This window comes from Ceratotherium simum, chromosome 21 (genome assembly GCF_057802395.1).
Source record: "Ceratotherium simum simum isolate JZ-2026a chromosome 21, ASM5780239v1, whole genome shotgun sequence".
Classification (NCBI taxonomy): domain Eukaryota; kingdom Metazoa; phylum Chordata; class Mammalia; order Perissodactyla; family Rhinocerotidae; genus Ceratotherium; species Ceratotherium simum.
The window spans coordinates 35,649,463-35,665,078 of NC_141920.1; the positions used below are offsets into that span (position 1 = coordinate 35,649,463).

General features: G+C 38.3%; 1 protein-coding gene across 2 annotated transcripts in view; it reads left to right on the forward strand.

Moving 5' to 3' along the window:
• Positions 1 to 15,616, forward strand: part of PLCB1 (phospholipase C beta 1) — a 684,700-nt gene that overhangs the window by 223,550 nt on the left and 445,534 nt on the right. For both annotated transcript variants that reach the window (XM_004433764.3, XM_004433765.3), the window contains exon 3: positions 13,566 to 13,634. In XM_004433764.3, coding sequence (XP_004433821.1) covers positions 13,566 to 13,634 — 69 coding nt within the window. The remainder of the gene's footprint in view (positions 1 to 13,565; positions 13,635 to 15,616) is intronic.

Below are 15,616 nucleotides of genomic sequence, written 5' to 3' on the forward strand. Positions count from 1 at the left end.
TTCATCTAAACAAGAAGAAATATATTGTGCAATAATGAAAAAATGATCTGTCCTTTGGTGTTCAGTGCTTACATTAAGGATTCATGAGTTATTTGTTTAGAAAAATTATATACCCAGGGATAGTGACCCTGGTCAAAATTTAGACTTCAGAAGAGATTACGAAATTCAGTTGTTCTAGACTGTAGAGTATAAAGTAATTTGTCATAACATGAAAAATTGTGGAAAGAAAGAACAAAAGTTACAGTGGGTCCGATTTGAAAGCATGAGGCCTGCCTGGAATGGGTGTACAGTATTCACTTCAAAAGGTGAACAATGATGTTGATCAATAATGTGATTCTTTGTGGAAATGATCTGGAAGAAGAAGGTATCTCATATACCAGGGAGGTAATAATTAAGTGGCTAAAGAAGCCAATGACTATTTCTTCTGACCCTTTTGCCCTTAATGAAAAATCCTAATACAGTTATTTTTTCCCAACTATATTTACAAAGGAGGCATTAAAAATGAGAATGTCTTGATTTGAAGGAAGGAGAGGATACAAAGAAATTCTACCCTGCATTTTGCCAATGACAGTTTTATTTGGAGCATTTTCTCTCTCAATTGCTCCTTATTTTATCACCTAATTTAATATTTCAGAAAAGTTATCCGAGGACTGGTTTTTGTGTTGTCTTTCTTGGCACCATTCTATGGCTTCTGTCTTTTCAGAGTGTTGTTCTGCTTTCAGAAGGTGAAGTTCATGCCTGAGCATGTGCAGAAACCCAAGCTCAGCATCGTCAGAGTGAGTTTTCAGGGAATCATGTTGCCACAACCGCCATCATCCTCCAGCAGCAGCCTCTGTGAGGGAGAAGGGAGGGAGGTAGCCGTGGGTCCTCTCTGTTTCTTTCTCTCTCTCCCCTTTTACTCTGTCTTGTGTTGATCCCTCCTGCCCTGACTCTGTCCAGGAATGGCCAGCCTATGAGTTGATCCCAGCATATCTGCTTTCCTTGTACTCTAGTGCTGTAATCTTGTAGAGCTACCAGAGATGGCACGCCCCATGGTACATCTTTACCCACCTTGCTCCCTTCCTCCTTTCTTCCTTTCATTCCTTCCTTCCCAGCTTTCTTTCCAGAAATAACTTTTGATATATAACAGAAAAGTTTTAGGCCATAATAGGAAAAAATCTCTTAACTGTTTTTGCTTTAATTTTTTTCATTACCCAAGAACCTACTTCGTTCATGTACTTTGTTTTCAGGGTACAATTTTATTCGATTTCTACTTTGATCTCTCTGTCATTTGCACTAACATTCTTTTTCCTTGACTCTGCCTGTTGTTATTTTCATTTCCAATTCCTGTCCATAGCTTTTTGAAAGATTCTGTACTTCTTACCAATTTATAGAAATAAACTACACTGTGTTGCCACTTTGCAACCTTTTTAATGAAGGTAGTAGATGTATGAGTTCCTCAGGGACTTTCTCGTGAAGGTCAAGACAAGGGTGTATTGGAAGACAAATGTCTTCTATGAGTTGTTCTTCCTTGTTTTTTTTCTACCTACTGTTCTGAAGCTGTAATTGGAGTAAACATAAGGCCTTTAAAAGAGTTTTATACACGCTATTATTTCCTTTCTTGTTGTTATGGAGTACAAATGTGAATCATGTAAGTATGTTGCTCCATTGTTCCCTTTTTGGCTTCAAGCTAAAGAATTCCAACACCATCATTTACTCAAACTTCCTCTGGACAAATAGCCCACTGCCCACCTCCCAAATCTGTCTACATCTTACTCTAGTACCGTAACATCCTGCGCTCTCTCCTGAAAACATTTCACTTTTTAATGAGCTTACAGAAAGGTCATAAAAACTCCCTCCTTTCCACATTAGCTACTGAAGTCTTATTCCTATAAAAAAATTATAAGTCCCAATTCATCTCTCTCTACTAAATCTGTGCCGTCTGTGAGTTATCCCAAGATTCCTGGTGGGTGACCCTTATGTAGTCACTTGGCTTGTTCTTGAACTTTATCTTTGCAGTAAACGTTAGTCAGATCTCTTAATGATTGTCAAGTCTTTTCTTTTCCCTCTTTCTACAGGGTTCTTCTCTTGAGAACTGTAACTCTTCAATTTCATAGTCTTCCCATGCATTATCTTTCAAATCTGTCCTCATCTCACTCTAGGTTTTTACTTAACTCCCTCTCTATTCACAGAGAGGTGGTAATACTAATTAATACATAGCGTTTGTGAAAATACCTAGAAAAGTGAAGTTATATAAAAGCTTTTTAAAAAGTCATCTTTATTCACTTTTTAAGAAAAGTTTTGATGAAATTATGAAATAAATCCTTTTCATTCATCTTTGGAGTAAAGTTTGTATGTTCCCTTAGGAATAGATTTTTTTTTTTAAAGAAGGGAAGCTAGAGTAGGTGGTTGAAAATGAGATAAATCTTTACCGAAAAGAAAGTGACCTAAAATATAGTGGATATGAAGATATTTCTTTTTTAGCTCTGATTATGACAAAAATGAACTCTGGTTTGGGAATTAGGTAAGCTGATGCTTTTTATAGCTTTTAATTTTTTTTTTAGTAAGAAATATATTTCTCCTTTAAAATCAGGCACAGCCTCTTAAATTATGATGTGACACAGCTTTTAAGAAAACTGCACATTGAATTGGATGATAAATACTCATATGTCTATCTCCCAGGAAATGGTCAAAATATTTTAAAACCTGGTGAAGGATAACACAAGATAAAATACAGTGTACAGTGACTGAGAACTCACTGTCTCAAAGAATGCTCATTTAGCAGATACATCATAATGATTAAGACGATTTTCAAAGAAAATTTAAGAATTCTGAAAATATACAGGAATATATCAAAAGCCAAAGAAAATAATATAAAAATGTGATTTTAAAAAATAGTATGTATGTGATTCAGAATAGTTTTAAGTTGAACATTATTTTTAAGTTTATTATTTGCAAATGATAGCTGTGTTGGATCATGTTCTTGAAACAGACCCAAATACAAGTGATTGTATGCAAGAAATTTATTAAGGAAGGGCTTCCAGGAGACAACAGTCAGAGAGTGGGGGAAACAGGACGTGAAGGGGAAGAAGCCAACCAAGGGTGTACTTTCAGGTGAAGTCCCAGCCTCAGCCTGGGAGTTCGCTCTGCCCCAAGGCAAGGTTGCTGGGCTTTCATGCTCCTCCAGCTGTCAGTCATGAGCTATGAGTTCTCTGAGGAGAAATAGCCTCCCAGACACTTCCTCCTCTCTGTGCATTTGGGTGAAGTGGCTCCAGGAGGGCAAAGGTAGCCAAAGGCCACAGGTGTCAATTGTTAGGAGAGAAGCAGGCAGACACTGGGGGATGAGTGTTGAGCTGGTAAAGGGGACCAGCAAGGATCCAGGTGGGCGTCAACAGAGTTTCCTACAGGAGCTTTATGAAAATTTCCTGAGTAACTGGAAAGTGGCCCTGGATTTAATTTAATTTTTTCAGTTATTTATAGTTCTTGATATGAACAGCTAGCCTCATTATGTGTACTACTTGCGTTTGTGTTGAGGTTGATCAACAGTTGAATTAAAAGGAGTTTACTTCTGTTGAATTTACAGCATACAGGCGGGTGAATTATAGCACAATTCATTAAGGATGATACTCTCCATTAGACATATCCAGTCTTCATCCCTACGAATTAGCACGGGGAAAAGCTTAGCTAGATTCCTTTTGTCTTACCAGAAAATCCAAAGTGATCTTAAGAAGCAAGTCTTCTTTGAAAAGAAAAAAAAACGACATATTATTGCACACTTGTCAACCTAAAATATCTCATTTTGGAAGATAGATTAACTCCTTGCATATTCAGGATGTCATGTGAGATTCAAAGGTTGTCAAAATCTTGTGGTTGCTGCTTGTGCTGTATCCCATAAATTCTGGTATATTGTGTTTTCATTTTTGTTTGTCTCAAGATATTTTCTAATTTCCCTTTTAATTTGTTCTTTGATCCATTGATTTATTCAAGAGTGTGTTGTTTAATTCCCATGAATCACAGGTTTAAAAAAAAAAGCCTTAGAATGTCCTTGATGAAGTAATGAAAATTTTATTAAATCTTAAAAAAAAAAAAAAAAATCCTATGGTTGCCACAACACAGAGAGAGGCTTGGCAGGATAAAATGCAAATCTTTGGGCAGAAGAATTTGTGATATGTTGGAATAAATAGCTGAAGGAGAAAAATGAGACTATCTGCGTGGATATTACAAAGTGGCTACTAGGAAAGCAAGGATAAAGGCTATTTTTGTGTACCTCAGAAAATTTGGAAGTCACCAGACATGACATGATTGTGTGATTAAAGAGAAATGGAAATACATCAGTTACCAGCCCCAATGTTTCATGCACAGGATTGAATCAGAACATCTGGAAATAGGCCAAGCATCTTTAGAATGTCTCCTTGACTTTGTCTAGCCTGTAGGACACAATGTGGAAATCACTGCTTTAATCTATAGTGATATTGATGCTACTGATTAACACAGTAGTCTGAAGAAGACTTTTCTCAGTCAGTTCTCTCATTGCTTTTAGGACTCTGATGGAGTTATTTCTAAAATGGATCTAGGCAGCTTGTCCAATGTCCTACAGAATGTCCTACAACAAATTCTGACTGTTGTTAATTAGCCTTCTCTATGGGCATCTGTTGTCTCCATTTAATATCTAGGACAGAGGCTCTCAAACTTCAGATTGCATCTGAATCACCCCAAACCTTAATTAAAATACAGATGGCTGGGCCCCACCCCACAGGTTCTGATTCAGTAGGTCTAGGATAGGACCTGAGAATTCGCATTTTTCACGTATTCCAAGGTGATCTTGATGCTGATACTGTTGCTCCAGGGACCACACTTTAAGGACCACTGGTCTAGGGAAATGAAAGAATTTAAGTTATATAAGGAGATAAGTGGTATGCTCAAATATTACATTAAGGTAAGATTAAGGGACTAGAAGCAGCTTGCACTACCAGATGAAAAAGCTTGGCTGGCTGTTCAGCCATAGTGAAATAGGTGTAAACCAGAGATAATATTTTAGATGATTTAAAGTGAAAATCTGGCGACGTTTAAATCATCTGGACTTTTCAAGTGGAAACAGCTCGTTTGCCTGATTAATCTTTATCATTTCCATATTTCTTTTCAAGAGACCTTTTATGGAGATTGGATTTCATGATCACAAAATATCCACAAAGATAGTTTTCAGCATTTATGAAACTATTTGCCAAATGATGGACACTGTTTCTAGTTAATCTGATTAGCCTGGAATGAGGACTTTTGCTGATCAGAGACATAATAGAAAACTGTGACGCTGCAATCTTTATCATAGTAGTTACAATTTTTTTAAAAACTCTGAGTCCCTACCAAATGCAATATCATTATTTGTCTGTAAAAATGGGTGAATCTCTCCATGAAATGCCTGTTAATAAATAAGAAATAGGAAAATAAAACGTATTGGTCATAAACATCCAATATGTTCTTGATTTTATTCATCTTTAGAATATATGTAATTTTTCCGTGGTGATTATGGAGGCTTTTTTCTCAAATTTTTAATAATGTCAACCAAATAAAGTTAAAATAAAGCCAGTCGCTATCATTTTAAATTTCGCCGGTTTTTCATTCATCATGTAAAAAAATTGCTAAAGGATATTTCCCCATATAATATACTCTAGAACCTTGGAATCATGTATGGCATATTCCCATGCATATATGTCATAGATGCATCAGGTTATAAATTCATCAGGTTATAAACATAAATTCCCTTAGAATTGTTTCATTAATTTTATGTCTTAATAAAGCTTTGGTGCTATGGATATAATTTTGTGTTTAGCTGCATTACCTTTCAACTTAAGCAACTTTCTATTGTTCGATGAATATATAAAAGTTTCTTAGGGAGCCAAAGAAAGAATTAAGAAGGAGGAAATTTGGCTATTGCATAACCAGGGGCTGAACTATCTTTCTGGTTATCTACAAAGAAAAAATTAGCTAGATATTTGCTGATACATTTCACATTGCCTTGCAGGGACACAGCCTCTCAAAACTAGTATTATATTCTATTTATCATGATAGCTTTTCTTTTCTTTTCTTTTCTTTTTGGTGAGGAAGATTGGCCCTGAGCTAATATCTGTTGCCAATCTTCCTGTTTTTGCTTGAGGAAGATTGTCGCTGAGCTTACATCTGTGCCAATCTTCCTCTATTTTGTATGTGAGATGGCCCCACAGCATGGCTTGATAAGTGGTGTGTAGATCTGTGCCTGGGATCTGAACCCACGAACCCCAGGCTGCTGAAGTGGAGCGTACGAACTTAAGCACTATGCCGCCAGGCCTGCCCTGATATTTTTTCTTATACATGAACAAAGATGTATTCTTTTTTCCATTTGTATTACTTAGTTAATATTCCTGCTATTTTATCAATACTGAAAAATAATTCTTTAGGGGAAAAAAATAGGTCTGGGGGTATATAGATTCTTTTTGTATCCTGTACTCAGTCTCAGTGATCTTGGAAAATTGATATATTTTCTCTGGAACTCAGTTTCCTCATCAGCAATCTCTCCCAGCTCCAAAAGTGCATGATTCCATTATAATAATTTTTTCCTGTTGGATATATTCAGAAAAGATGACAGCATTGCAGTCATTTTTATGCGAGGTAAAGGGCCACAATATGTAAATTTATTTACATTCCTTTTTAATTAAACACATTAGAACATGGAAACTATGAGAGTAGTGTATTAGGGCCGGCCTTGGTGGCCTAGTGGTTAAGTTCAGTGCGCTCTGCTTTGGTGGCCCGGGTTCAGTTCCCGGGTGTGGACCTATACTACTCATCTGTTAGTGGCCGTGCCCACATACAAAAAGAGGAAGATTAGCAGCAGATATTAGTTCAGGGAGAATCTTCCTCAGCAAAAAAAAAAAAAAAAAAAAAAAAGAGAGAGCAATGTATTAGTTGTCTATTGCTGCATAACAAATTACCACAACCTCAGTAGCTTAAAACAACATATCTTATCTCACAGTTTCAGTTGGAGGGTCTCACCTGCTTAGAGTCTAACAGCCTGCATTAAAGGTGTCTGTTGGGCTGTGTTCTCATGTGGATCTGGAGTTCCTCTTCCAATCTCATTCAGGTTGTTGCCACCGTTCAGTTCTTTGTCATTGTAGAACAGAGGCTCTTAGCCCTTAGAGGCCTTCCTGTTTCATAGGCAATGTACAACATAGCCAGCAGGTTAGCATCTCTGCTGCTTCAACCCTCTCACTTCTCCATCCTCTTTGGAAAAGCTCACTAGGGTCTCTCTTTTTTGGTTAAATTTAAGTCATCTGATTGGTGACTTCAATTACACCTGCAAAAATCCCTTCGCATTTGCCATATAAGGTGACATAATCACTGGAGTGATCGCCCATCACCTTTGCCATATTCTCTTGGTTGGAAGCAAGTTGCAGGTCCTGACCACACTCAAAGGGAAGGGATTGCACAAAAACGTGGCCATCAGAGGATGGGAATCATGGTGGCCATCTTGAATTCTGCTTCCTACTGGTAGGCAAAAAGTTGAGATTTGTGATGCAGTTGTGCAACTGACCAACAGTTGTCATTTAAATTCTCTGTTAGTTTTCTCATCTGCAGAATGGGGGAATATGATACTCATGTTACAGTGGTGTTGCAAGTACTACTGAGATAATATGTGCAAATTATCTCTTACAATTCTTGGCACATTGTTGGTTCACTATTGTTAATAGTTATGATTATTATTGCTATTGTTATTAATTGCGTTACTTGACTTTGCCTCCTTTGGTGGTAAGAATTTTTAATCTCATCACAATAATTTTTCAGTTTTTATTTTATTGGCTCAAACTATGTCAACAGTTACAATACAACCCATAGCACAGGAACTATCTCATTGCTTTTTCTCCATTTCAAATGTTAAATCTTATTTTGCATTTAACTGCGACACAAAAGTGAAAATCAGTTTCCTCTAGAAGTTGTCTCTCTTATTTTGGTTTCAAGGTTTTATAAAATGTCTCTAGAGTGCTAGATTTTCAGATCCTTTTTCTTTGGTTTATTTGCATTCTGTGTCTTTCTTCTAGATGATTTAACTATCCATTCTTGGCTTTTCTACTAGGATCTTTTCCCTTTCACGTGAAATGGGAAATGTTGCCAGCATAAGAGTTTGTATGTGTGCAGTGCTCCCTGCTTACTAAGTGGAGATCTTAATTTAATATCTCAGTTGATTCAACAGCAGCCCAATGAGGAAGGTGTTGCTGGCATCTCTGCATCTGTGTTTGACAGACGAGGATATGAGGCACAGACATCTGTAGTAACTGGCTTAATAATGCAGAGATTACAGATCATAATTCCAAGAGACAACTTAATGTTTCTGCCTCCTAGTTCTATGAGATTTGCACTATATTAAACCTAGATTTGTTTAAATAAAGAAATCAGATGTATCGCCTTTCTCTTTTCTCTACTGTGGTTGGTATTGATGACCACGCATCTCATTTCCCTTGGTTTTTCTGACACGGAGGCTTCATTGCAGTCTGTGGGAAAAAAAGACAAAAATCAAGGCAAGGGAAGAAAGGGAACAGGAGATCAGGTGAGAGAGAGTGCCGAGATTTTTTTTTTTTTCTTTGAGAGGTACACTACACACATTTTTTTCACTCCCTCAGAAGTGGAATAAAGTTAAGGTACAAAGAGTTGAGTCTATTTCACCTGCTTCTTTTTAAATTAAAGCTCTTCATTAAAGGACTCTAAAACAGTTTTTTTCTTTTAAACATTGGGCACGTTAGGGAGGTTTGACAGTCAATAAAACATATTAATGTCTTCTACTTTTGGTAAATCGAGGTTGAACAACTTAATGAATATACCACATGTGGAGGTATACATAGTCTCCTCCACACACACTCAGCCATTAATATCTTCCCTGTGAAATGTTTATGACCATAATTGCTGCTCTGATTATATATCGTGTGAACTTGAAGCACGTTATTATGTTGGGTGACTAATGGAGTTTGGTGACAATGCACAGAAATTGGTATTCCGGAAAAGAGTTGGTTTTAAATCGTCTTCTTCCCTGAGTTTGCATCGCATTTCATGGCTCATCTACCTCACAGTGTGCTTGTGACTGAGGGATTGAAATCTTTTTGCTGAATAGTAAGCATCAGAGACAATTTAGTCTTCCTTTAGCTTGCCTGTCTCAGTTTTCTCATCACTCATTCAAAATATCAAAAATAAATCCTTGATTACTATTAATTCCCTTTTATCCATACTGACAAAGGGAGAAGGCTCAACATTTCAGTGGATGGATCGGGGATCCTAGGAGTGTGGTCTCTAAGCTTTGCAGGGGGCCGTTGTGTGCCTTAGAAATAAAAGGGGTTCTGTTAGTTCATTCTTCCTTTCCTGGTCCAGGTAGCCCACAGGCCTCTGGGCACCCCAACCCCCTTTCCATTGTTGGATAGGCTTAGAGGTGAGAAAGAACAAATTTCCTTCTTTGGCTTTTCTAAAGACATCTCTGATGTTACTAAGTATAACACAAAGGTTTATAGTACAGTATTTTCAGCAAACATAAAACAATTTCAATGCTTGCTTGAATTTCTGAACAGAGACACTCACTTGTATAGGGTAAAATTTAATGTTAAGGACACATTAGAACAAGATTTGATGGCATTTGTCATGCAATAGTTTTTCTTCAATTAAATAGAATTTAAGCCTAGATTATTCACCATTAGGCACACTTTTGCATTCAGTAGGTATAATATTTTAATTTGACAGTTCCCTATAAAAGAAATGACAGTAAATATCTATGTTCACCTAAAAAGCCTTATAATAACAACCCTATGAGTGAGTATATATCAGTGCTTGTCAAAATGTGGTCCATGGACCAGCAGCATCAGTATCCCCTGAGAGCTTATTAGAGATGCAGATTCTCAGGCCTGCACCCGTCCCACTGAACCAGAAACTCTGGTGGATGGCACTATCCAATCTGTTTTAACAAGCCTTCCAGGTGATTCTAAGGTTTGAGAGCCAGTGGTATAAAAAGTATTTTATCATATTCATTTTATAAATAATAAAATTAATGCATGGTGTGGTAAAATGATTGGCTGAATACATGACTAGTTAATTTTAGGGCCCTTACTCAAACTGAGGTTTTCTGCTTAAAAATCTTGTAACCTCCCTCTCTTAAAGAAAAGAGGAAAGGAGTAGTGAATTCCATAAAGCTGGAAAAAAGATTCTTAAATGTATTGAGAAAGGGACCATTTCACTGCTTTCTAATAATGAGAGTGCGTTGTTAAAACTATTAGCACAAGAAAATTAACCTAGAAAAAGTTTTAATGACACAAGTAACATTTTTGTGGTCCTGTGCATTGGGTTACTCATTTTGTTTTTAATGGAGGAGAGAATAGGATGTAGTTAAACCCCAGAGGGGTGGCTGTTGCATGTTAATAGAAGTGGGAGATGCTACTTTAATCATCGCTTTCTAGCCAAAAGAGTCCATGGACAGCTTTTCCACGTGGGTCTTTCCCACGCCACATTACCCGCGTTGATAGTACCCTGTGGTGGTTTTCCTGCACACACAGTTTTACACAATGGCGAGAGAAGTTTCTTAGTTGCTGCGGTATCGGAATGAATCCCTAGGGCAGCTGGCGTTAACTGCCCCTCTGTGACTCGGGGAATGAATGTTTCCTCTTGAGCGGAAAGTAGAAAACAGTGTTCATTATCTGTAATATAAAAGTCTATGTAATGATGCCAGCTCAGATCTAGTTCTTTGTGAACTCAATTTGGGCTCTGTGTGCATAAACAAATAAGTAAAGTTTAAGTCTATTGTTTGTTCAACTGGGAGGAATTTCCTTGAATCAAAAACATGGCTATAAAATTAGGTAAATGTATTGTGTATGTGTGTGTGATTTTTATGCTACATGTATGTAAAATATCATGCAACATATATAGAAAAGTGCATCAAGCATAAGTGTCAGCATCTTATGAATAATATCATGAGGACACACATGCAATGACTAGTAAGTCTGGAAGTGATGATGCTAACTCTCCATGCAACCCTGCTGTGTATCCCAAGTTACTTGTAATTTTCTGCACACAATTCCTGCCTCTGTGCATTTGTACCTGCTGTTTCCTCTCCCTGGAACAACCCCCCTCACACCCAACACACAATTATAAGGCTGCAAACTCTTTCTCATCCTTGTGTATTGGCTGAAATGATGTCTTAGCCCTTTGTAGCCCACGTCTGCAGTGCACTTTGAAATGTCTCCTTTGGAGTATAATAATCACTTTTGTACATGAGCTCCTCAAAACAGATATCTGATCTTTGTATTTTTTGGTGTTATTCCTTAGTATCTAGCCTATACCTGACACATTGCAGCATTCAGTATTTAATACTGGAGTGAATTAATGACTGGCATTTTCACTTCGATAAACCCCTCAAACCAACATTTCCAAGTTGTGCTATCATTTTTCCCAAACTTTCGAGTCTGACTGAGGAAGATGGAAACCCTAGAGCTGTTTATGACTCCTCTCTTTCCTTTAGTCAGTTCTACCTCCATAGTATCACACTCACCTTTCTTCCTAATACCTCTACCTTCACTTGGTCTCCTGTCTCTCAAATCTCCGCTCAGTTCTGGTCTTCCAGACTAAGCTTGGTTCTCTTCCTGGTTCTCCTCCTCCAACAAATGTTTTGGTTGTTGTTGCTGTGGAGATAAAGAAACCTGGGCCAGATGCTCCCCCTCCTCATGTCTGAGGACTTCATTATGCATTTGCCTAAGTGAAGCACTGAGTCCTGTCATTGATACCATTATTTTCTAACACTCATAAGCTGACCTTCAGGATTGTGGATGGTGCAGCCTTAGGGGAACTGTGGCTCCAGTTACTCTGTCCTGCAAGGGCCTGGCTGTGTTGCTACCTGTCACACCCTAGGGTTTGGGTGGATTTTCACAGACTCACAGCAGGGAATGGGTTAAAGAATCTGCTAAAATGGGGAAAAGGAAACTTACAAGGCCAGGGTGAGCAAAAGAAGAGAAGGCACTGTTTCCTGTCCTCCCTTCAGCCCATAGAGAGCTGTGCTGGGGCTGGGTGTTCTGTTGGACCTGCTGTATGGGTTCGCATCCCAGTGAGGGACTCTGCCTCCTCTTTGACCCTTATCATGCTGTGATCATGAGATCAACTGTAGGTGCGGGAAAATGATCAGGCCATTTTGCACCAAACATTAGGAATTGGTGGCAGCTGTTTGAAGGAATTGTCTGGGAACCCCAGCTGCCACTAATTGGGGACGTTGGGGCCTATGAGAAGTTATAGCCACTCCTGTCCAGAGGCTTTATGAGCAGCTGAATTCGATGCCTGCATTCAACTGGCTCATTGTCTAGACAACATAGGTTGGATGGCTGGAGTCACTTTAAGACGACTCTGCTCGTTGCACCACAGTCCGTCTGGTGGTGATAGAGTCCGCTGTATAACTTGGTGTCATGTGTGTCACAAACCAAACCTCATGGCTCAGTGTCCTTAGCCAGACTTTCAAAGTTTCCATCCTTTCGCTCATGTTCCTTTCTGGCGTCATCTTCCATGACTTTTCTTCATATGTTCTATGCCTCAGCAATGAAATACTGAATGTCGTCTACATGAATCCCTTCTGCACTGCCAGTATGCCTTCCCTTGTGCTGTTCCTTGCTCCTGGATGTCTCTCTCTATCCCTTTTCTCCTCCCTACCCCCTTCCGCTGCAATGTTCTCCATCCCTAAGTGTCTAAAGGCCCTGAACACCTCAAAGTTCTGCCCTAACCTCTGGTCTTTCTCGTCTGGATATTTTTGCTCACATTGTACCCTCCAACTGGGATGAGCCCCCTTCCTCCCCACTCCTCCATGGACTTTTCTCTGAGCCCCTAGGGGAAAAACTATCATTTCTCTGTTGACCCCCCAATAGCAGTTAACTTTAAATTTGGCATTAACACACTCTCCCTTGTCTTCTGCCTATACATTTCTTTACTCCCCTATTTGATGGCAGGTCCATCCAGAGAAGCTATCATATCTTATATGTCTTGTATCCTAGAGTAACTTGCATAGTGTAGGTGTTCCATAATATATAATGAATAAATGAAAAGATCAGGGCGTAAGGTATGTGTGCAGAAGGCTGGAAGGTGGGGTAGGAGAGGCAGAGCCATCTCTTTACCTTGGCCAGGTGAGCTGGGTATTCTGTGAGCTGATGGGAGCATCTCCTTCCACCTGTCTTCCCTAATCCCTCACCCCACTCACATAGCCTCACTTACACTCAGAGTGACTCTCAGTGTATTTTTCAGCAAACGAACAGGAAGGCCTGATTCATCATGACTTAGGAATGGCTTGTAGGATAGCCTGGGGACCCAGCCACGCACATGACGCTTTCAAAATGTATTAGGATATATATTAAACTGAGCAGTTAGCAGTTAGCTATCTTTTTGTTCCCATTCCAATTTGATTGATAAGTGATGTAAGAGGAAAAAAATATCCCAATGGCAGAGAAATCTTCAGGCAGGTCTCAAGATAATATTTTTTAAAAGTGAATGCCACTGATAGAAAACAAAGCAAAGAGATCCATGTGGATGCTTAATGATTTCACATTTTTGCCTTCCAGGAGACGGAGCTGTTAGATCTCAGCCTTGTCAAGGATGCCAGATGTGGGAAGCATGCCAAAGCTCCCAAGGTAGGAAGCCGAGCATTGTGCACGCACCAGATGCTGCCTTGATTATTTAGCTGTGTCGTGGTATCAATTAATTGCCCCAATTCAAAGTTTCTCTGTTGTAGATGTTGTAAAACACCATAAAACAGCCAGTCCTTCCAGAAGCCAGTACGCTCTAAACACTTCCACTTTTGTTAAAAGATGGAATCAATGAGCAAATATATAGGCCATTGGACATAGGGTCTTTCTTTACGCCCTCTAATTTTATTTTTGTTTGAAAAAAAATTAACAATGCCAAAGTTATTGGGTAATTCTAAATAGTTAAAATGTGCTTGACATTACTTGAAAAATTCCTTGAGCCTCGTAAGCATATGGGAACTAACTTTTTGGATGTGATAAACAAGACCGGATAGCTCAAATGCTTTGCAACTGGAATTGTTCCATCCATAAAGCCAAAGGGTGTAAGTAAGGTTTTCTTTCTCCAAGTGTTACTAGTGAAGACCGGCTGACTTTGGGATCGGTTGTGTGGAATGTCAATTTGTTTGGATTTAAAAACTTACTGAAGAAATATTCAAAGCAGTGTTTGCAGTTTACATGTTTATTTTTTGAAGATTGTTTAAAAATATTGAGTAAAGAACATACATTTTTTTAAATTTCAAATATTTAGTAGATTGTAGTAGCAGGATGTGTTGACTCACCATCAAAGTGGGAAATTACTCTTTATTATATTTAAATTTTAGTACTTTAAATAATTCCTTTCTAGCAGCGATGATATTGGCAATTGGGATGAACAGGTGCCATTCAGGAGCTCTTGCCTCTTTCCATAATGGATATAAAACTAGCCATTTTCTATTTGAGTAACTGCCTGCAACTTTTGTTTCATTCTTTAAAAGTCAAAATACTTTCTCTGACATCAAAAATTATCTGTGGCTGTGGAGATGCATGAAGAAAAAAAAATCACCTGGAATGATGATTCTTCAGATACAGAACAGTGCAGTAGTTGCTGGCAAGTTCTGCCATAAAGCAAACACTCAACACTGCTTTTATTACTGAAAGGGTTAAAATGATTTGCAGGAAAATGTGAAAATGAAAAACAAAAATCGGAATTATTTTCAAGAATGTTAATCTACGTATTTCATGTGAAAACAGTCTGTTCTTTACATTCATCTCTTAGTAATATAATGGAATTTCAATAGTTTGGTTTTTCACTTTCGTATCAGGCTTATCATCATTAATGCTTTGTTGATGTTTCAAAACTGTTCACAGTTTTCAGTCTAGGAAAGAATTTTTTTTCCTTCTTCTTCCAACAACATTTCAGCCAAGTTTCATGTAAACCTCTTAGTTCCAAGAACTATGTTGATAACGTAGTTATAAAGTTTGTCTTTTAATGCGTTTATTGGCCTCACTTGAAATTTCATTATCAGTATTGGTTACAGACAGTTGCCTACACTACCTCAGACCCCTTTAGTCTCCAGGCATCAGGAGTCCAAGTCAATTCCTCTGCCACATGCAGAGTTTCTTTCAAGCTCGAATCTTTCTCTTTTATTGCAGTACGCAGCCTGCTTATCAGTTAAGTGTTTCATTTATGGATGTGGTTTGATAAATGTCTATTGAATGTTGGTAAATGAACAGAACTAGGATCTGTACTGTGCTCAGCTGATAAACCACTATTAGATGCTAACATGCTTCTTTTGGGGACAGACTTCGATGCTCAGCATACTCCGGCTTTTCCTGGTTTCTCCATCAAAGGTTGTTTTCTCTATGGATTATGTATGTTCTTGGCTTTCTTTTTTCCCTTCCTTTTCCTTGCTGGTGTTCAAGAACCTCAGCCCATCTTAATATTTTCAAAGCCTGGTTCTGTTGCATTTTACCTGTGTGACCTTCCTGAGACTCAGACTTCTTCCTCATCAGCTAAAGGATAATGATAGTAATAAATAATAAGTACTTCATATTATTGTCATAAGGGTTAAATGAAATAATTCATTAGCAAATGTTTAGCAGAGGAG